Genomic DNA, 23156 nt, shown 5'->3' on the forward strand with positions numbered 1-23156 from the left:
TTCCTCAGGTGAATCACCTGAGGAAGGAGCAGTGCTCCGAAAGTTAGTGTTTGAAACAAACCTGTTGGACTTTAACCTGGTGTTGTAAGACTTCTTACTATATAAATTGTGGAAGAGGCGGGTTTAATCGAGGCACTCATGAGGGCATTCGATGATTACTTGAACAGAAAAATGTGCAGGGAAAGGCAGGGGAATGGCACCAAGTCATGGGGCGGGATTCTCGACGCCAAAAATCGGGAACGGCGATTGGGCGGAGAATGGCTCAAGTGGAAGGGGGGGACAAGGGGGTTAAAATGGGGAAGGCAGGAAGGGAGGAGGAGGTCTGGAAGGGGGGTGAGCGGGTGTTGATTATTTATTATGTTGCATAATTTTACTTCTGCTTTCATGTGTTTTGTTTTTTGTGTTGTTTATGCAAATTCCTGAACAAATATATATTTTTAAAATTGTCTCCGATCCACTGACACATTCTAGGAGTGCTTGGTTTAGTTTGAAAATTGTACAATGGACTCACCTATCAGGTTCCGAATGACATTGCCTCTCTGTGTAATGCTTCCGATTTGTCCTTTTAAAATGGCTTCTTGTTCACTGGTCAGCGGAGTGTACCCATGTTCAGGAAGTGACTTGTTGACCTCTCTGTGTATCTGGTCACTAACTGCAACTAGAATTTCTTCTAACCTGAATATCGTGGAGATTAACAGGAGCAACAAAACACAAATCTTTCAACATGTTTTCAGATGGAGGGGGATATTTTTGGTTAGATTACAGAACATCTGGATCGGGATTCTCCGAGGCATCACGCCGCAATTGCGTTCGGCGCGGGGACGGACAATGGGGCTTCAGACCCGTCATCGGGTCCGACGCCCGAGCGCGACTCTGCGAGGACTGGAGAATCGGCACGAATCACGCTTGCGTGGTTGACACGCCGCCGGTTGGGGGCTATTGAAATAAGCCCCCACGGCAATCCTCTGCCGGTAACTGTCCGATTCCCGCCGGCGTGGTTCCCCCATGGTTCCACCCAGCGGGCACTCGGAGTGGCTGCTGCAGACACAGTTCGCGGGCGCCCTGGTGGGGGTCGGCGGGGGGGGGGGGATCTGTCACCCGGGGGGGGGGGGGGGGGGGGGCTCCAGGACGGCCAGGCTCGCGATCGGGGGCCACCGATTGGCGGGCGGGTGCAATCTGGGGAGCGGGGGGCCCTATATTATTGGGGCCGGCCCACTGTGTGGGTCCACCATGTTGCCACCACAGGGGGCCGCCACGTGCATGCGCGGACACGCGGCCGGAAAATCCAGAGTGATTAGCGCCCATTTTCTCATGGGCGTGGGAACATAGCCCCATTATGAGAGAATTTCGCTCCTGGTTGTCTCATGAGGAAGTGTTGAACAGGCTCGGTTTCTATCCACTGGAGTTTAGATTGAAACCGGAGGGGGCTTGGCAGGGTGAACTTGGAGAGGATGGGCGCGATTCTTCCCCAAAATTTGAAGTTAATTTGTGGCGTGATTTTCGGGGAGTTTCCCGACGGCTCTGCTGGCGAGTTCTCCACTGCTATTCAACGACACTTTGGACATGATTCCCCGGCCCCACCCGCTTGGTGATCGGAGAATCCTGCCTGAGTCAATATACATTTCTATTGTCCGCGTCTCGCCCATGGTGATCTTGTGGTGGGCGGGGCAGAAGAATCCAGCACTTTGTCACTTGTTTTTGCCCTGGGAGTTTCACACCACACTTATAATTTTTTTTAGCACTGGGGAGCTGAATTCCGAGATTGGGCTGCCGCTTTGAAAGGGTGTCCCGATCTCTAAATAAGCCTGTAGGTCCCCCCCCCATCCATGGGCAATGTAATCCCCCACACATATGGGCATCCTCCGCCCCAACCCCCAAGTGAGGACACCCCCCTATGGGGTCCCCACTCTTCAGGACTCCCCCAAGCTCCCTTACAGCACCCCCTCCCTTCCAGGGCCCCCAGCCATCACCCCTCCCACAGGCCCCTACTTACCTGCCCTGCACACCCCCATCCTTCAAACCATACTCCATCCTCCTTTCATGGGCATGGCTCCCCTCACACCCTGGCCCTTGGCAATGTCGCCTTGGCACTTGTGAACTGTTGCACTGCCACCCTGGCATCCAGGCAGTGTTCCTGCCAGCTTGGGAGTGACAGGTTGGTAGTGCCACAGTGCCAGCTGGGCAATGCCAAGGTGCCCATGTTAGAGGGGGAGGGCCAGGGAGCCACCCTGCACTTACCCTGACCAGCCAGGTGCCTCTGATGGCCTGGGAGACCCGCCCGGGTGCCATTCCGCCTGGTCCACATGCAGAACGGCGCCCGGCTGCAGCCTCGCTGGAGAGGCCGGTGGATCTGGTGTTGCCGGTGGATCACGGGTAAGCTCGCCGAAGCCGGTTTAAATTTGGCATTTCAACACGGTCATCGAGCCGAGATTGGACGGGTTCAGTCCATGATTGGGCAGGGTGTCGGCGGTGTTGGAAGAGCTAAAGGGGTACATGGAGCTGTTCGGGGGGGTGGACCCTTGGAGCTTTGGGAAGCCGAATGCAAAGGAATTTCGTACTTCTCCCGTGTGCACAGGGTGTACTCGCAGATCGATTACTTTGTGGTGGATAAAACTCTGTTGGTGGGGGTGGTCGACTCGGGGTACTTGGTGAATGTGGTTTCTGATCACGCGCCGCATTGGGTGGACCTGCAAGTGGACTGGGTGCGGGGGGGGGGGGGGGGGGGGGGGGGGGGGGGGGGGGGTGGCTCAGAACCTGCAGTGGATATTAGGCATGGGATTGTTAGCAGATGAGGAGGTGTGCCAGCGGGTGAGGGCTGCTATTTGGGGGTATGTGGAGCTGAATGACACGGGTGAGGTATAGGCTGCCACGCTATGGGAGGTGCTTAAGACAGTGGTCAGGGGGGAAGCTGATATCGTTTTGGGCTCACAGGGACAGGATGGAGTGGGAAGAGATGGCAAGGCTGGTGGAGGAGATCCTGTGGGTAGATAGGACATATTCGGAGGCAGGCTTTTTGAAGGAGCGGCAGAAGCTCCAGATGGAGTTCGGGTTGGTGTCCACGGGGAAGGCAGTAGGGCAGTTGTGGAGGGCCAGGGGGGCAGTGTATGAATATGGGGAGAAGGCAAACAGGATGTTGGCTCACCAATTCACCAAGGTCAGAGTGGGAGCGGATGGAGGCAGCTTCCTGTAAGGGCACTAGCTTAAGGGCACTGTTGTCGGCGTTGCTACCGTTCCCGCCGGCCAGGTACTCCACAAGTCCGGTGGTTGTGGCGGCCCTGAGGGTGTGGGGACAGTGGCGGCAGCACCTGGGGGTGGAAGGCGCCTCGGTTTGGGCACCGATTTGTGGGAACCACACGTTTGCCCGGGAGGGGCGATCCTCCTTTTGTGTGCGGGGTTTAGCCTCACTCAATTTATATTGGTCCTTGGGGCGCATATTGCAGTGGCCAAAATGAGCAGGTTCTTTGAGGGGGTTAGAGGATAGGTGTGGGTGGTGCGCAGGGGAGCCCGTGAATCATGTCCATGTGTTCTGGGCTTGTGTGAAACTGGAGGGATTCTGGCAGGGGTTTGCTGACGTGATGTCGGAGGTACTAAAGGTGAAGGTTGTCCCGAGTCCAGAAATGGAGATTTTCGGAGTGTTGGAAGACCCGGGAGTCCAGGGGGATGAGAGAGGCCGACATTTTGGCCTTTGCCTCCCTGGTAGCCCGGAGACGGCTCATGTTGGAATGGAGGGGCTCAGGGCTGCCGAAACCGGGGGTGTGGGTAAGTGACCTCGCGGAATTCCTGAAGCTGGAAAAGATTAAGTTCGCCTCGAGAAGGTCTGCGGGAGGGTTCGTCCGGAGATGGATGCTGTTTATTGACTTCTTCTAGGATAGTTAAGACGACAGCAGTGGGTGGGGTGGGGTAAAAACAGGGCAGGCAGGGTGGGTGGCGGGGAACAGCATGGTGGGTAGGGTGTTGTTATTTATTGGCTGTATGACTTCCTGGTTGTTCTCTGTTTCTTGGTTTTGGACTGTGTTTTATGTATATATTTAAATGCCTGAATAAAAATATTTTTTAAAAAAGGAATCATGGTAACAGGATTAGGTAGGAAGAACCTAAAATAGGGACAAAGGGAAAAACAGACCAAAAAAATGGTAAAATTAACATTTTCCCAAATTGATATGTGTGGGAGTAATTTGCCAAGAATTTCAGAATGAAGACAACTTTCCCCTCATGCATGTTTGTGGAAAGGTTTTAGGAATGAGTAAAAATCTGATGATAAATCCAAGCTGTTGGCTTGCGGAACACTGTGGAGATTTGGCAACTTGGTTCAAGTAGCAGTAAGATGTGAAAGATTCTGGGAGAAATTTTTGAAAACAAAACCTCCCAAATAGTGAAAATCATTCCTATTTTGAAACTATTGTGCAAAACAGGATAGAAATTCATTTATATTGAAATGCAAAGCAGGGTTTATATCCAGGTATCCATTTTCCCAGGAGTGAGTGGCCATTTTGTTTCTTTGGTTATCAACACAGCTTGAAAGGTCACTGAGATAAACCTTTGGGCTGGATTTTAGCAGCCCAGAGACAGGAGAGAACACCGACACCTTCCCTCCACCGTGGCATTTACCTTCAGCAGGAGCCAGAGGCCCGGGTCTCTCCAGCAGTTAATTCAGGCAATTAAGAGCCCAAGTAAGGGGCAGCTCCCACCCCCACTGGCATTCTACTGTCGTCAGCAAGGGTTTTGCCCCGTGGAGAGACTGACAGATAAACCTTGGTGGCCTCCTAGCAAGTTCCCTGGTGTCCTCTTTTTACAGTTATTCCATGTGCCTTGGAGAGGCCCCCTCAACGGTAATAGCTGTCACCATGGCTATGGCTCTGCCACTTAATGGTGCTTCCAATCCCACCTCCATTGCCAGGGCCCATCTGCCCTGGCTTGTCAACAAAACAGGCACTTTACCTGTGAGGGCATCTAGTCCTGGAGGTGCTCTCTCCTTCACCCTGTAGTCCCAGCAGTGGCCTCTGACAGTGGCATTGCCGAGGCTGTTGACCATCTGATTGGGCCAGCAGCTCGGGGAGCGATCCGCCATCCCTAATTGCAAGGCGGTCCCAGAGGCAGACGGCCTCTTAATTAGCCACCGTCAGTAGAAGTCCTTCATAGGGTCCCACATCCTGCCAGCGCCGGATCAGCTCCCGCTCTAGGCCCCATTGGTGAAACATCTCCCCTGCTCGAAGAATTCAGTCCATTAACTCTGTTTTCCTCTGCACCTCTGTTGTCTGGACTGCTGGGTGATTCCAGTATTTTGTGCTCTCAATACTGTCCGCTTCCTTTACACTCAGCTGGACGATTGGTTTATTAGTACGAGCCGAATTGAGATCTGGGGCACAAAGAGGACCAACTCGGCAATTCAGAAAAAGATAAAAAGAACCAGCAGTGGAATTCTGGGTCGGCGGATCCTCTGGACCGCTGGCAGCGCACCCATGCCCGTGGGTTTCCCGAAGGCATGTGGTGGCAACAAAGGGGAACCCCATTGGCTAGCTGCGGGAACAGAGAATCCTGCTGCCGGCAGGGTCTGGCGGGACAGAAAATCCTGTCCCAGAACTCTAATAAACAGCTGTACATCCGTCCATTTAATATCTCATTGCTGGTAAGCACCAAAGGATCATTATGTGCCACAGTAGGTATCGGCAAGTAAACACTGGTGAGGTTCAGTTTTGTAATGTTTCTTGATTTTTATGAGACTTTTGTATTCTGCCCTTTTATGTAACAGGCCGAGATAAGGTAGACAAAGAAATGCTGTTTCCATTAGCCAATGGTACAAGAACTAGGTGACACAGATTTACGGTTTGGGGCTAGAGATGTTGGGGAAGATGTGAGGAAGACCTTTTGTACAGAGAGAGTGTTAATGACCTGAAACTTGCAGCTCACTGGCATGCTGGAAACAGAGATAATGTATAATTGTCTGGGCACTTGAGGGAACTACAGGGCCCCATTGGGATACAGCAGAGGAATGGGAGTGATTGGATTACTCTGTGGAGAATCAGCATGGATTGAATAGTCTCCTGTCCCTTATTAACTATATATATCCGTGGTGGGCAACCTGGTCTAGTGACTGGGCCGCACAAGTGACACTCCTGCACCCTAGTGGGCCGCAAGATTGAAATCGGGGCTTGTTCACGAACCATGACCCCATGAATAAGATTAAATATATTTAATACACACTGAATTTCATAAAAGGTTAATAGAAAATGTTTAATCATTTACTTATTAATAAAACTATCAACTTCAAATGGTTAAAAATAAAAGAAATATTTTGCTCGCTAAGAGAAACCACAGTTCTCAAAGCCAATGTTGTGAGCAATCCGTCTGTGAGCACCTCACTTCACTAGCCCTTACTTTCTGTGTGTATCAATTCAGTCATACCGATAGGAACAAAATTACTTGGATGGAAATCAGTGGAAAGTGGCAACCCTCAACAAAATGTTTAGTGGGTCACGCTGAAAACCCAGATGAGCCGCAGTTTGCCCACCACTGATATATATCCTTCAGCCTGTCAAACCTTTTGATCAGCATTTCAACCTTTCGTCTTCCGACTCTGCTTGCTGCACCTAAAACACATCGGGCGCGATTCTCCCAAACAGGGAGAAATCGTAAGGCTGGCGTCAAAAACGGTCGGGTTTGACGCCAGCCTCCTCCCCCCCCGACCGGGAACCGATTCTGGTCCCCGGTCGGGGCTAGCATGCCGCGGCCGTGAACTCCGGCATCGCGGGCTTAACGAATTTCGCTAAGCCCGCTTGCCAGAGTTTGCGACGGCTGACGCGTCATATGACGTCAGCCGCGCATGCGCGGATTGGAAGACTCCAACCCGCGCATGCGCGGGTGACGTCATCGCGCATTTGCGCGAAACCCGCGCATGCGCGGGCCGGGATGCCCCTCAGCCGCCCCGCGAATTGATACAGCGGGGCGGCGGAAGGACAAAGAGTGCGCGGGAATCGGACCCGCTGCCCGCGCATGGCACCCTTGGTACGGCTGTGGTACTGCCGTGCCAATCGGTGCCATGGTTGCCAAGATCCGAACTTTACGGCCGTTTTTATGAACGGCCAGACCAGGTGTGTTTGCCGTTCGTAAAAAAGGCCGTAAAGGGCTTGGACTTCGGCCCATCGGCCAGCTGAGAATCGCTGCTCGCTGTAAAAAAACGGCGGCAGCGATTCGTGTCGGGAGTCGGGCGTGGGGGGGGGGGGGGGGGGAGAATAGCGGGAGGGCGTCAGACTAGCGTGGCCGTAAAAATTTACGACCCCTGCTATTCTCCGCACCGTCGTGAGTGCGGAGAATTGCGCCCATCTATTTTCCTGAACAATCACGTATCCTTGTTTTATATAATGTGAGTCCCGTGTCCATCAATGTAGGGCAAACAATTCTAAGGTAAAGTGTTTCAAAGGTTCAATAAAAGGACTGGTTCTCAGCCTGTTACAGCCAACCTTTAGTGATACTTTTTAGCTTTACCCTCCTGAATGCCTCTGATAGCCCTCAAAGCGAATGAATGTGGCAATGCGTTCTTGGTATAAAAGCTCAAAATGCCGCCTTTCCTGTGGTTATTTGTCTGCATTTGTTAAATAAAAGTAGGGCCATTGTGATCACCAGATCAGGTGCAGCGGGATTATTAATATCCAAGCCTTATCAAAGAAGGTGAGCCAGAATATCGAGGCCCTTGGCTGAAAGTCAGAGAGAACACGGCACTCTATGTCTAAAGAAGGCAAGATTAAACAACCCAAGCTCCGAAGGATTTCGAGACATTGGAGATGATTGAAAGCTGGAATGTGTTGCACGATAGCGAGGGAGGCCAGGGCTGGACATTTAACTGGTGGTTTAATGCTGAAAGGGGAAGGTTGTAGAATTAGTCTTCTGGAATGATGGAATCAAATGGGGTGAAAGGGCCTCCTATTTCCAAACCCACCATTTGATCATGATACAAGAGGACAAGACTGAAACCAGCGATGTTGTACATTCAGCTGTCAGCCTTCCATTTACTGTGAGATAGCGGACCACACAGATGTCTGTCTAAACTCGCAGCCGAAAGTTGTTTCCACTCTGCAACATTTCCACCTGAGTGTACTGAAGGAGCAGAGCTGTAATTACAGCAAGCGCTGAAAAATATGCTTCAAAATATTCTGCCTCTGCTGTCGCTTCCTGGAGACACAGGTGGTCACACAGATTAACTTACTTGTAGTTCAGCCCATCCAACAGGGCACAAGTGACCTGCTTTACTTTATCTACAAACCCAGGCAAACCACAAATGGCTGCTCCTGCTGTATTACTGGTTACCAGTAAGATGGAGGCCACCAGAGTCAGCTGATCGACTCTCTGCTTCAGCTCCTGTAGACGAGATCTGTCCATCAGCATAGTCTGTGTGAGGAGGGAAAAATGTGTGTTGGTCCATGTTGTCTGTCAACGGGAAGACTATGGCATCCAATAAATCACTTCTAAACAGTAGGATTGAGGGATTTGGCTCATTCAAAGTGATAAGTCATTTAAGATCGTTTTGATACCTTGTCTGTAATGATTAACCAGCCAGCACCGCGGTTGTAGGCATTGGAATAGGCCCAGGCAGACTTTGGGCTATGAGGACATGCGTAGGGAGGGAAGCCAGCCCAGGTCCCAATGCCTGCTTGTCATTGAGTGACCTTTGCTGGACAACATGCAGGGTGCACGTTGGGACTGGTATTTGCTGTGATCTGCATATTGCTCACTAACACCCACAGTACAGACTCGCACGTGAAGGGCCACTTGGTCAGGATACACAAAGTTCTGTCAGCACCCAAGTGCGGTGTCCCTGCACCTTCAGAAAAAGAACGGAGATAAGAGCAACATAAACAAAAAGCCTGAGCTGGCCGGACCTGTTAGATGTGTTCTTCCCCATGTAAGTAATCTTGGTGAGAAGCGAAGTTTTTGCCATCTTTGGGGCAAAAGCACAATCTGGAACTCTCTAAACCCACAGCAGTGTATCTTGTGCTGAGTTTCTTTCAGAGACAGTGGTGATCAAGCACCCGAATTGCGAGTGGATTCCAATTATATTTTGGAGGCCGTTTTAACTCACTCACAGGTATCTGTTCTAGAATCCCTACAATGCACAAGGAGGCCATTCAACCCATCAAGTCTGCACTGACCCTTTGAAAGAGTACCTTACCTCGGGTCACTCCCCTGCCCTATTGCCCCACCTAACTTGCACATCCCTGGACACGAAGGGGCAATGTTTGCATGGCCAATCCGTCTAGCCTGTACACCTTTGGACTGTGGAAGGAAACTGAAGAACCCGGAGGTAACCCACGCAGACATGGGGAGAAAGTGAAATCTCCACACAGACAGTCACTTAAGGCCGGAATAAAACACGGATCCCTGGTGCTGTGAGGCAGCTGTGCTAACCACTGTGCCGCAGTGCCGCCCTGTGCGTTTTTCTTTCTCAATTTTAATCATTATCTTCCCTTCTCAGTGTTGCTCCTCTCCAATCTGAATCAACAAAGAATTTCATTTTGACGCCTCTTCATGCAGGAAGGGTGTTGAACTCTTGACAAAACAAGTGCAGTGGGGGAAAACGAGGAACTAACAATAGGCAGGTGTGAAGTTGCCTCCGGAATGATCAGCAGTTTCAGATGCAGACAGTGCTCTTCATTCACTCTTAATAAATGACTTGAAGCAATCCTATCATCAAGATAAATCTGAACTTTAATGACTATTTTGAATTTAAATGGTTGGTGGAATGATCTGCATGAGACAGAGAGCATCTCAGCCTCTTGACAAGGGATCAGGAAACCCATTCACAGTTCTTTTCCTTAGAGTGAGTCACGCTTTCATTGTTGCCAATTGCAAAAGTCAATTATGAAATAGACTTTATTTTATTTATTTCCAACTTGTTTATTTTTCTGATATCTGATGGCCTTTCGGGAGTGACTGTGCAGAAGGTATGATGGAGCCTGGCACCTATTGTCTTCAGAGATGGCCTTGCACTTGCCAAGGCCTTATGGGGCAAAAGGTCATGGGGTCAACCTCACCCTCAACCAACAAATATGGGCTGTCAAGGCTTGTTCAATTTGATCAGGAGACTGGGCTGAGTTTGACCCTAGGCCTTGTCCTCTTGGTCTCGCCCTGACGCCACACAAAAAACTCTGACCTGTCAATCTGAATTGTGTACAAGAGCAATGGCAGAGTGTGACTGAGTGGAGGAAGGTGGGATGAGGAGCGGGCACAGTTTCATCACTGTCACAACAAACTAGCTCCACACATGCAAACCGATTGGATGGAGGCTGCCCTACGAAGGCAGTGCACGCCCTTGCCGTCTCATTAGACATGCTTTTTCCATGTTGTTACACTGTTGGAAGTGCGTTCACACAATAATGTGGAGCTGTCAGGTCATGTCAACTGCATGTGATCGGGATCAAAGAGGTTCCAAGTGAGAGGCACGAGAAGTCCCACATAGGTGTGAACGAGGAGCAGAGAAAAAATGGCATACTTGCTGCATCTTAAATGAGAAAATGGAGTGGTGGTATGCGTGCCACTTCAGCTGTGTCCATGATGGCACCTTGTTTATCATGTCAGTTTGTGGTTGTTCGCCTTTATTGAGGTACTTGCCCCTTGCAGTCCAGAGCAGGATATCTGCATGCCCCAACATGGCTTTAACAATAGGTGATGGGCACAGCATCCATAAATCATTTGAATGGGCACATTCTGCTTGCAGGTGACTCTTACCTCTGGATAATTGTCAGTGTCCTGGTCCCATTTCAGCAAGTTCATGAAGCCTTGATTCAGCACCACCGTGGGACTCACCACTGCCGGACAGTTACCACGAGTTGGTGAGACTGAATTGGCAGTTTCTTCAGTTGCTGCCTTCAGCCACGCAGTCGTGTACTCCAAAGCATCTGAGAAATGGGAGAAAGATAAAGGTAACAATGGCATGATAGGAAACGACTCTTGCACTGGCTCAGTCTGATGAATGTGGGAATTTCAGATATATTGTATTATAAGTGGTGATGTAAGGAGCTAGATTCTTCCACCCCGCCTGCTGCAAGATCGCCAGGGGCGGTGCGCGGAGCATGAAAAGGTCTATTGACCTCAGGCGGGAATTTCTGATCGTCGGGCGGGCGTGGCCAGAGAATCCCACCCAAGGGTTAAAAGCCTGGGTTGGAGTGTGTTTGACTGCTGAAATCATGTTTTAAAAGATTCATAGTTTGAAAGACAACAAAGTGGGGCAGCAGGGTAGCATGGTGGTTAGCATAAATGCTTCACAGCTCCAGGGTCCCAGGTTCGATTCCCGGCTGGGTCACTGTCTGTGTGGAGTCTGCACGTCCTCCCCCTGTGTGCGTGGGTTTCCTCCGGGTGCTCCGGTTTCCTCCCACAGTCCAAAGATGTGCGGGTTAGGTGGATTGGCCATGCTAAATTGCCCGTAGTGTCCTAATAAAAGTAAGGTTAAGGGGGGGTGGGGTTGTTCGCTTACGGGTATAGGGTGGATTTGTGGGTTTGAGTAGGGTGATCATGGCTCGGCACAACATTGAGGGCCGAAGGGCCTGTTCTGTGCTGTACTGTTCTATGTTCTAAAGTCTTTGGGAGTCAAGAGGTGCAATTAACCATTGTAAAAAGCTTGGGCTAATGCAATTTTGCTTTCATTAAGGGGATTCCGTGGGGAGTTAATTTGTTTTCAGCTTGGTGAGATGATGCTATTACTGGGTGAAGCAAAGCATTATGCTTTTTGAGAAAGCATTTTCAGTTCACTTCTGAACTGGCTGAAGCTGAGATCACAAGTGTAGCAGTTTGTCCTCACTGTAGGTTTGTTAAAATAAATTAACAGTATTTATAGCAGTGCAGACTTGTTTGAGAACAAAGCGGAGCTGAAACAAGCCAGCTGGAAACAGTTTCTGAAGCCATACAGCCAGGGTTTTTGCATGGGTCTGAGAGGAGTCAGATCTTCCCTTTAAAACAATATCAAGAGATCGCTTTCTCTAAGAATATCCCTGTTGGGGTCAGCATGGTGGTGCAGTGGTTAGCACTACTGCCTCACGGCATTGAGGATCCAGATTTGATCTTGGCGCTGGGTCACTGTCTGTGTGGAGTTTGCACATTCTCCCCGTGTCTGCGACGGTCTCACTCCCACAACACAAAAAAGATGGATTGGCCATGCTAAATTGCCCCTTAATTGGAAAACAAAATTGGGTACTCTAAATTTATTTTTTAAAAAGAATACCTCTGTAAAGCAAGTATTCCTCTGCACCATTGGTACTTAAGGTGAATTGAGAGCTGAGAATTGAGACCTAATAAAAGTAAGGTATGGGGGGGTTGTTGGGTTATGGGTATAGGGTGGATACGTGGGTTTGAGTAGGGTGATCATGGCTCTGCACAACATTGAGGGCCGAAGGGCCTGTTCTGTGCTGTACTGTTCTATGTTCTAAGGGTTTGTTCCCTTGTTGTTTAAGTGGGAATAAATACATCAATGAAGGCTATTGTATTCACTGTATTGAGTAGGATCGTTTAGGGGTAATTGGAAGCTATGTTCTGGTGTGATGTTCAAGATTTTAACACTGTGTTGGTAATAAAGTTTGTTTCAATATACCATATCCCTACTTCTTTGTGAGATCAGTGCTTGAGTAATAAATATCCTTTCCTCATAATCTGACAAAAATAAATAAAATAACATATTGGGATTTTAGTCCAGTATCCTGGCCACTATTGAGTCTGGTCTGGAATCATAATCCTCAGTGTTTACCAACCGAGCCATATAAAACCCTAAAACTCCTCAGTTTGAGTTCTGGTCTATGAAGAAAGAGATCTACAAACAACTTTAGATCCTGAGTTGGGAAAGAAAATATAACAATGCAACATTGGTCAGGATACATTTTCCTTTTTTTAGGTGATGTGTGGGAGTTATTGAAATTGAACTGAAATGGCAGCATGGTGACTCAGTGGGTTAGCAGTGCAGTCTCAAGGCGCTGAGGTCCCAGGTTCAATCCCGGCTCTGGGTCACTGTCCATGTGGAGTTTGCACATTCGCCCTGTGTTTGCGTGGGTTTCACCCCCACAACCCAAACATGTGCAGTAGGTGGATTGAACATGCTAAATTGCCCCTTAATTGGGAAATAATGAATTGGGTACACTAAATTTTTTTTAAAAGAAGAAATTGAACTGAAGATCTGAATCCGAAAAATGGATTTAGTCCAGACGGCCAAGAGCAAAAATAAGCCCATATAAATCAAATGTTAAGGCCCAGTTTACAGTGTGAAGCCCCAGCCTACACAAGATATTGACCACTGCTTCCCTTGATGCCTCTCATCAGATTTATTTTAGTATGTAAGGTCGTCAATGGAGTCTTGGTCAATTTAAAGCTCTATTTTCTCAATCTTTTCTTAAATGTCCGCAAAATAATTATATTTAACTCTCCTTTGGAGGAGGGAGGAATCACTCTGACTGCAGCAACATTGCAACTGCATTCAGAAATGTTTTCCACGTTCCCCACTTTCACCTTCTCTTTTCTTTTTGACACAACTCACTTACTTCCCAGTTCTCAGGCAATTCCTCGCATTAACTCTCTTTAATTCCTGCGGCTTAATTTCTCAGTAGCTCAAAGCCAGAACAGGCCGAGTAATGACCATTTCAATGAGCAATGAGACTCTGAGCTTCAAATGTTTACTTTGTTTCTCGCTCCACAGTTGCTGTCAGACCTGCTGAGTTTATCCAGCATTTTCTGTTTTATTCTCAGATTTCCAGCATCTGCCTTTTCCCTATTACAGTACTGAGTTGCTTACTGGGCTGTTTGTTGAGGAACTCCTGGAACTTGCTGCGCTCGTACTGGATGGACTCTTGTTGTAGGTGAGGCTTCAAGGCCTTCATGGTAAAGTTCGCCATGTCGATCTTCATCAGGTCAAGCACACGGAAGATTTCCCTAAGAGATGGTAAAGTCAGACCAATTAGAGATTTTGTTCCTCTCTTGGCGATATGTTTCACTCTGCTATGCCTAGTCTGCACCTGAGGAGAGTTACTGACTGCAAGGAAAGCCGCACCAGAGTGGTTGGCGCCCCACCGGCCGGCGGGAAAGGCCTTTGGCGCCACGCCAGCCGGGGCCGAAGGGACTTCGCCAGCCGGCGAAAGTCCACGATTGCGCCAGAGCGTCAGCTGACGTCATCCCCGCGCATGCGCAGGGGAAGGGGTCACTTCCGCGCCGGCCATCGTGAAGGCTATGGCTAACACGGAAGGAAAAGAGTGCCCCCACGGCACAGGCCCGCCCGCCGATCAGTGGGCCCCGATCGCGGGCCAGGTCACCGTGGAGGCACCCCACGGGGCCAGATCGCCCCGCCCCCAGGACCCCGGAGCCCGCCCGCACTGCCAGTCCCGCCGGTAAGGCAGGTGTTTTGATTCACCCCGGCGGGACCGGCATTAAAGCAGCGGGACTTCAGCCCATCGCGGGCCGGAGAATAGCTGGTGGGGGCCCGCCGACAGGCGTGGCGCGATTCCTGCCCCCGCCGAATCCCTGGTGCCGGAGACTTTGGGAGACGGCGGGGGCGGGATTCACGCCGCTCCCCGGCGATTCTCCGACCCGGCGGGGGGGTCGGAGAATCCAGCCCATAGAGTTTTACTGTCAAACCTTAATCCTCTCCAACAGTGTAAAGTTACTAGATTCTGATCTAATCAATTTGTTTTGATGGTTTACACTAATAACATTGCAAAGCTCGGGGTGATAATCCCACTGATGGCTTTGATGACTTTCTAATGTACATGGGTATATGGTGAACAAATAATAATCATCACCGGAAGAGCTGGTCTGGAAGGGATTGTAACTAGAAATCGGGGAACAAAATCAGAAGAGGATGCAGCCAGTGTGTGGTGTGGGTGCAGTGAGTGAGGGGGATGGGCATTTTAATCTGAAGCCCAGGCTTCTCCACCACTGCGAAGTTTCTTGGGTGGTAAACTTTGAGTTTTGAAAAAAAAACATCCTTTCCAATCCGAACCCACTTGTTCTTTTGGGTTAAAGTTGTCTCCATTACCGCAGTGAGCGAGTGGTCAAGCTGTGCAACAGGCTAACTAGGGAGTTAGTGGAAGAAGATGGTATTAACTCATTCAAATTAGATTTCTTTAAAAAATTATTATTTTTGATCCAGTGAATGTGTAATTTGAGGCAGGGCATATAGTAATTGTAGCATCTTCAGGAGGAAGAGGTGACTTTGGACCTGTGATTCCTGAAGCTTACTGGCACTGGACATTTCCTCACCTCTTGGTTGGCTCTGTTACAGATTAATTGATCGAGATCATTTGCTAAGGATTTGTCAATTGCTCCATTATTATTTTATCATGCGACAATTGGGAACGGATAGGCTGAATGGTTTGTGTCCATGCTGTAAATTCCTTCTAATAGGTGGATCTTGGTCTTCTTTCGTGTAGCAATTCCTATGGTCCTAATGAAACTGCTGGTATTTGGGAAACTGCTAGATTGACCTTTACAAGCTGCTTGAACATTTAAGGAGATATAAACAGAATCAATCATAAATTTACAAAGGGAAATCACACCCGACTTAAGTACAAGGATCTGGAACATAAAGGGTTAACGTGGAATTGAGTACAGTACCACCCACATAGTGATGCAAGGCAAATGCAATGTTAGCATTCATGTTGAGAGGGCTAGAATACAAGACCAGGGATTCTGAGGCTGTATAAGGCTCTGGTCGGACCCCATTTGGAGTATTGTGAGATTGTGAGTAGTTTTGGGCCCCGTATCTAAGGAAGGATGTGCTGGCCTTGGAAAGGGTCCAGAGGGGGTTCACAAGAATAATCCCTGCAATGTAGATCTTGTCGTATGACAAACGGTTGAGGACTCTGGATCTGTACTCGTTGGGAGTTTAGAAGGATGAGGGGGGGGGGATCTTATTGAAACGTACAGGCCTGGATAGAGGACATGGAGAGAATGTTTCCACTTATAGGAGAAACTAGAACCAGAGGACACCATCTCAGACTAAAGGGACGATCCTTTAAAACAGAGATGAGGAAGAATTTTTTCAGCCAGAGGGTGGTGAATCTGTGAAACTCTTTACCACAGAAGGCTGTGGAGGCCAAATCACTGACTGTCTTTAAAACAGAGATAGATAGGTTTTTGATCAATAAGGGTATCTGGGTTATGGGGAGAAGGCAGGAGAATAGGGATGAAAAAAATATCAGCCATGATTGAATGGCTGAGCAGACTCGATGGGCCGTGTGGCCTAATTCTTCTCCTATGTCTTATGGTCTTATAACACATGACCCACACCTAGGCGGTCAAGGTATGTTGGACAGAGCAGTGTGTAGAAGCAAGCATGGAGACCTTTTTTGTATCTATGTATATAGTTTCTTGCAGTCAATTAATACCTACTGTTGAACTACCCAAGACCATGAATACCTTAATAAGACCGGCCAAACTACGCCCAACACCTTAAAACATGGCTATTATAGCAGCATTTCACGATAAAATAACCAAATGTGAAGATGTGAGAACAGTTTACACATGGTTTAGTTGGCTTCAATATAATTTTTTTGCACGAGTTTTGTTTGTTCGGATTCCCCTCAGCCACAAGTACAATTTGCATTAATGTAGTAAAGCATCCCACAGCACTTCACAGGAGAGTTAACAAACCTGACACTGAACCACAAAAAGGGATATCAGGATGGAGTCAAGGAGGTACACTTTGAAGAGTGTCTTTGAGGAGGCAGAAAGGCTTAGGAAGGAAAATCATAAGAAGAATATTTAGAGCTTACAATGTCATCTCCTAACACATCCTCCCTCCTCCAAACATACCTGAAGAGTGATACAATCTCTGTGAGGCCCTTCAGTTTCTTAATCTCTGCATCCCTGACTGGCGCACACAGAGTTCCCATCATGCCTACGATGAAGCTGGCCAATTGCTGGATATCTAGTGCATCGTGTTCAGCTTGCTGCTCGATCAACTCCATGTCCAGCACTTCACCAATTTGAGCCCGTAAACGGGTGTGGCCAGGAAGCAGTAGAGTTAACAGTGACTAAAGAGAAAAAAGCCAGCAATAAGTACAGTTCAGTTCAGACCAGCAGCTCTACTCTGTGCCACAGCTCCTCGTTCACTAAATTCCCAAGGTATAGAATCATGGATCCAACTGTGAAGACATCTTAGCCTGGCAAAGATTGTGTGATGGTCTAGTTCCATAATTGGATGGTTTAAACATTTCAGGTTAGATATTATGTGCTTGTCAAGAATCAAGTGTGTCGTTTATTTTAAAAGAACACCAGTTTTATTTTATTGACAAACCTGTGAAGGCTTGTCCACGGTGCAGGGCAGGATCCCAATCAAAAACAAAAAGGGATAAATGAGCATAAAATGAAGTAGTCATGGTGAAGTACTCAGCTGATGCATTCTTGGGTTATATTTCATGGGGGTTGGGGGGCTTGGGTAGAGGGTGGGGTGCATATTGCTCACCCCTCCGTTGCCTGGGTTGGCCAGCAGCTGACGGACTCGAAAATAGAAGCCTGTCCCTGAGCGATAACATGTTGCCAGCAGGCTGGACAAACTCAGAGTGGGACTTCTGGCCCTCACTAGTAGGAAGTCCTATCATCGGGAGTTGTCAGACAACAGCTCTCTGGCTGGACGGCAGATCAAGCAGTCCCACCAGCTCCAGGACTGTGGAGTTGGCGATGCTGGGACTGAAAGCGGGCTCACAGACTTCGGTGGATTCCACAGCCAGTAAAGTCCCCTGGGCTTTTAAGGCAGGTGAGGAACAAGGGGGCAACTGTAACATCTTGGAGGTTGCTGCCGATGTGTAAGTGGAACCGCTAAAATGCCACGGCCCCTCTCTTTACCACCTTTCCAAAAACTTTTTTCAAAAGTGGTTTCCCCACTCTCATTCACCTGTGCATGCCAACTATTTTATGACAAAGGCAGTGTGAAATATTGGGTAACTGGTTTGGTAAGCTCAATTGCCCATACATTTGTTTTTTAATGCCTTGCTGTGAGGTAAAAGATTGGCTGAACTCCCAGCGAAACAGCCCAAAGGGCGGGATACCCAGCTGTTGCCACATTTCCGGTGTTTCCCCTCCAACTCCTACGGCAGGAGACGGGCACATCCTCAGCTGAAACTCAGTGCAAGGGGTTGGTGCAGAGTGAAGTTCAGTCCATTTAGTAGTTTCTGAAGTATTCCTAATTGCCAAGACGTGAGCAAGTCTTCAAATATTTTCTAGTCCAAATGTAAGGTTAAATATGGATTTGGCAGTTTTACTGCTAATGTTGCCAATTTGGCAGAACTGAGGTGGATTTATAAAGCCGCTCTATAGTACAGACTGATTGAACAGATGAACAGCGAATGTGAACGATGCTGTAACTCTGCAAGCAGATGCCTTAAAGTTTCAGTGTTAAATTCCAACCTGTCTTTCCCAGGGGAAAGAATGGAAATCTGAGCCAATTAACTTAGCACAAGTTCAATTTGGTCCACTCCAGGCTGCACTGGACTGCAGTCCATCTCTACCTCTTACCTCTTTAACTTCCTGCAGTAGCTTAATGGCCTGGCTGTATTGTGGTGGCGTCTCGTTTAACTGGGCCTGCAAACTATCCCAGAAAGCTTTGTGCACAATCTCCTTCACTCTTCTTTCCAAACTGTGGAAGAAATACATAGATATTTAATGGGGAATTTCCAAGCAAGGTGGAAACAGGGGAACTGGTGGATGTACTGTACTTTGATTGCCAGAGGCCATTTCATAAAGTGCCATTCAAAGGTTACTACACGGTGTGGGGGTAACAAGTTAGCAAGATTAAAGGTTAGTTAACAGGAAGTGGAGAGTAGGGATGAATGGGTATGTTCCAGGTTGGTAGGCTGTAATACGTGAAGTGCCACAGGGATCAGGACTTGTGCCCAGCCATTTGCAATCTATATAAATGACTTGGATACCGGGATAGAAGGTTCGAGAGCCAAATTTGCAGATGGAAGAAAAATAGATGGGACAGTAAGTTGCAAGGAGGAAATAAGGGGCGGGATTCTCCGACCCCCCGCCGGGTCCTCCGAATTTTCCGGCCCCCCAAAAATCGCCCCCGCGTGAATCGTGCCGCCCATCTCGGAGAATGGCGGGGACCGGCGCGACTCAATGGGCCCCGGGGCCACCCGAATTCTCCGGCCCGCAATGGGTCGAAGTCCCGCCTGTTCAGGTCACATCGTCCTCATGCTTGACATGAGACTCCCCAAACTAGTGCGCTACCCGGAGCTTCGACACGGCAAGTGAGCCTCTGGAGGGCAGAGGAAATACTTTAAGGTCACACTCAAACCCTCCTTGTAAAAGTGCAACATCTCCACTGTCACTTGGGAATCCCTGGCCCTAGACCACCCAAAGATGAGGAAAAGTATCCAGGAAGGAGCACCCGGGTTTGATCACCGAGAGTAAGCTAATGCCAGCGAAAGGAGTGGGTGGCGAGCTGGGCACCCCACCCACCCACTCCTCCAACCACCATCTACCCCACCTGTGATGGAGACTGCAGGTCACGCTTTGGACTCCTCATTCACCTCAGACCTCATTTATAGTGTGGAAGCAAGTCACCTCAACTCCAAGGTCCTGCGAAGAATGCTTCAACAGTGCATCCCACCAGGATACTATCTGCATCCTACAGCCAAGCCTAATATTGTCTTTGCCAAACTCCAAACGTTTGTATATTCGGTTAGGTTTTCAGCTTGTAATCGAGAATAGCAGCCACATCCGATGTCTTCACCCCACCCCTACTTCGTATCGTGGGTGTGCCGAGACTGACCATGGGTCAACCCAGTTGAGAGCAGCCAACTAAGGAATAAGCAGAGGCTTTTTCAAACAAATGAGGGGCGGAAGTTTACGGCCCCTCCCGCCGGCAAGATTTTCCAGTCCCGTTGAAATCAATTGACTTTTGACCGACTCGCTGCATTTTCCAGCCCCACTCCCGCCGGAACGGGTCTGTAAAATTCCACTCATTGAGTCTGCATGGCTCAATTACTGAGTTGATAACCTCGCAGATTGACTAGGGAGCACACGATTTGTTTAATTGAGAAACAAAACCCAGTAAATTAGGCCGTTACCTGTTCTGAGGAGATTCCACCTTCTGGAACTGGAAGTTGCTGTTCATTACGATTTCATGCGCAATGGTCATGTTGGACACATCTCGGGCAGTTTCCAGAACTTCCGTCACAGATATTATTCTTGGAGGACTGGCTGTGGAAGGGATACAATACAGATAGCATTTCTCTACTTTGAAAATGACCATGTTACAAGTTCCCAGATCTACAATAAAATGACCAAGACGCATGTCTCTATAACACTGGAATAAAATTGGGATCCTTTTCAAATTAAGAAATGAACTTTTTTGCAGCAAATTCCATAAGCCAATGGTCTAATCTTTGATCTTCCATTTACCATACTACCTCTTCAGCTGTCAGCTTTCTCACAAACTCGCACACCAGCATCTGTAACTCTCTTTTCCCCAGCAAAAATCTTCACTATCTCATATGACGGTCATTTCCCTTGTCTGGGTTCCTTCTTTACTCAAGTTGAAGAGATGCAAATTTGAGCATATCAACAACATGTAATTGAATGAAATGAAATGAAAATGAAATGAAAATCGCTTATTTTCCCTATAGTACCTTTAACATAACAAAATGTCCTACGGTGCTTCACAGTGGCGTTATCAAAAAAGAATTGATACCAAGCTACAGAGCAGCATGGTAGCACAAGTGATTAGCATTGTGGCTTCGCAGCGCCAGGGTCCCAGGTTCGATTCCCTGCTGGGTCACTATCTGTGCGGAGTCTGCACGTTCTCCTCGTGTCTGCATGGGTTTCTTCCGGGTGCTCCGGTTTCCTCCCACAGTCCAAAGACGAGCATGTTGGGTGGATTGGCCATGATAAATTGCCCTTAGTGACCAAAAAAGGTTAGGAGGGGTTATTGGGTTACGGGGATAGGGTGCAAGTGAGGGCTTAAGTGGGTACCGGTGCAGACTCGATGGGCCGAATGGCCTCCTTCTGCACTGTATGTTCTACATGAGAAGCTATTAAGGCAGATAAACAAACTCAAGGTCAAAAAGGTTTTAAGAAGTGCCTTCCAGGAGATAAAAAGAGGTCGACAGGTGTAGTGATTTAGGGAGGGAATCCTCGGGCTTAAGGCCTCATCAGAAGAATGGCCACCAATGGCGGAGCGATTAAAATCAGAGATGATCAAAAAACCAGACCTGCAGGTGTGCAAATACCTCAGGAAGATTGTGAGACTAAAGGAGGTTGCAGACTGGACGAGGAGTGAGGCCATGGAGGGATTTGAAAACAGGGATGATAATGATAAAATCGAGGCATGACCTAACTGTGTAGATCAGTGAGCATGGGGCCGATGGGTGAACAGGTGTTGGTACAAGGTAGGACATGGCCAACAGATTTTTGGATGACTTCAGGATGGTAGAGGGTTGAATGTGGGAGGCTGGCCAAAATTGCAATGGAAGAGTAAAATCCAGTGCTAACAATGGCAAGGTTGAACCCATTCATCATCACATCTCTTTGGTTCACTGGGGAACTTGTTCAATCCCTATCCTACCATTTTTTTCGTTGATGGATCAGGACAGCTGAGGACAACGGTTGTTTATCTTAAACAGAATAAACATGAAATGTTTCTTTAAAAGGGAACAGTCATTGAATTCTGTTTTGAATGTTTTGCTTCAGCACTTTATGTGTGAAAGAAGAAAGAGTTGCATTCTTTAGCATTCTTCATGAACATCTGAAAGCATTTTGCAGCCTTGAAGTACTATTTTGAAGTATATTTTGGCACAACATCCTGGACTAGTGTACGGTCAATTCCAGCCCCACTTGGACTGGAGTTGGAACACAGGTGAAATTAGATTTTATTTAAATACCCGTAGCCCGTGGTTGAGGCCTATAAACTAGTCACCAGCTTTATAACTTTAAATCACAAGTAACTTTTATGAAGTATTATAAGTAAATTGATAGAAAATGTCTAATTTCCTTTTCCCAATTCCCCTTCCTAACTCCATTCTGCACATAAACAAACAGACAGACAGAACAGAGAGGAAAGGATGGTGGTAAGGAAAAGAAAATATTAATAAAAATAAAAGGATAGAGATCTCTGTTGCGCTGGGATGACTTCCAGTCAATGTCTTTCTGAAGTTCAGACTTTTCTTTCGGTACTTCTTCCTTTTTGGTTCGAGATGGTTTTGTCTGGCACGGTTGTCTACTTTCTCTGCAGACTCAGCATTATTTCACATTTACAGCAAAGGATGTGCCTGACACTCACTGCGTTCAGAGCAATAGAGCATTTTCTTCACTTCGGCAAGCTGGAGAGAGTTCCTTTCACTTCCAATGTCGAAACATTTCTCCCTGTTTCTTTCAGAAAGCATCACGCAGGAGCCAGTCACTGACCGTTGTCAGACAGAACACTGTCTCTCGCTAACTCAGCGGTTGCCAGTTAACCAATTGAACTGACTCCTTCCAAACCTGGGGCGAAATTCTCCCCTACCAGGCGGGGTGGGGGGTCCCAGCGTAGGAGCTAGGCCCGCAGCGGAGTGGCTCCCGCTCCGCCGACTGGCGCCAACGGACTTTGGTGCTACGCCGGCCGGCGTCGGGGCTGGCCGAAAGGCCTTCGCAGCTGCCGTGAGTCCGCGCATGCGCCGGAGTGTCAGTGGCCGCTGACGTCACCACCGGCGTATGCGCGGTGGGGGGGTCTCTTCCGCCTCCGCCATGGTGGAGACCGTGGCGGCGGTGGAAGAAAAAGAGTGCCCCCACGGCACTGGCCCGCCCGCCAATCGGTGGGCCCCGATCGCGGGCCAGGCCACTGTGGGTCCGATCGCCCCAGACCCCGGGGGCCCGCTCGCGCCGCCAATCCCACCGGCACAGAGGTGGTTTAAACCACGTCGGCGGGATCGGCCTGTCAGCGGCGGGGCTTCGGCCCATCGCGGGCCGGAGAATCGCCGCGGGGGGCACGCCGACCGGCGGGGCGTGATTCTCGCTCCCGCCGATTCCCGGGTGGCGGAGATTTCCGGCCACAGCGGGGGCGGGATTAATGCCGGCCCCAGACGATTCCCTGACCCTGCGGGGGGGGGTCGGAAAATTTCGCCCCAGGTTTCCAAGATCCACTTGATGCCGAGGAGTCTGGCTTCTACTCTCCAAAATACAAAAGCTGGAAACACCATGACCTGGCAAGGAGA

At 48.8% G+C, this 23156-nt stretch overlaps 1 protein-coding gene across 4 annotated transcripts in view; it reads right to left on the reverse strand.

Moving 5' to 3' along the window:
* Positions 1 to 23156, reverse strand: part of LOC119978334 (T-complex protein 11-like protein 1) — a 69883-nt gene that overhangs the window by 14046 nt on the left and 32681 nt on the right. For all 4 annotated transcript variants that reach the window (XM_038819900.1, XM_038819898.1, XM_038819899.1 and 1 more), the window contains exons 3-9: positions 20037 to 20169; positions 18478 to 18598; positions 16777 to 16997; positions 13763 to 13899; positions 10720 to 10889; positions 8201 to 8382; positions 512 to 675 (exon numbers count right to left, since the gene is read on the reverse strand). In XM_038819900.1, the coding sequence (XP_038675828.1) occupies positions 512 to 675; positions 8201 to 8382; positions 10720 to 10889; positions 13763 to 13899; positions 16777 to 16997; positions 18478 to 18598; positions 20037 to 20169 (1128 nt within the window). The remainder of the gene's footprint in view (positions 1 to 511; positions 676 to 8200; positions 8383 to 10719; positions 10890 to 13762; positions 13900 to 16776; positions 16998 to 18477; positions 18599 to 20036; positions 20170 to 23156) is intronic.

The sequence above is a fragment of the Scyliorhinus canicula genome, chromosome 15, assembly GCF_902713615.1.
Source record: "Scyliorhinus canicula chromosome 15, sScyCan1.1, whole genome shotgun sequence".
Classification (NCBI taxonomy): Eukaryota; Metazoa; Chordata; class Chondrichthyes; order Carcharhiniformes; family Scyliorhinidae; genus Scyliorhinus; species Scyliorhinus canicula.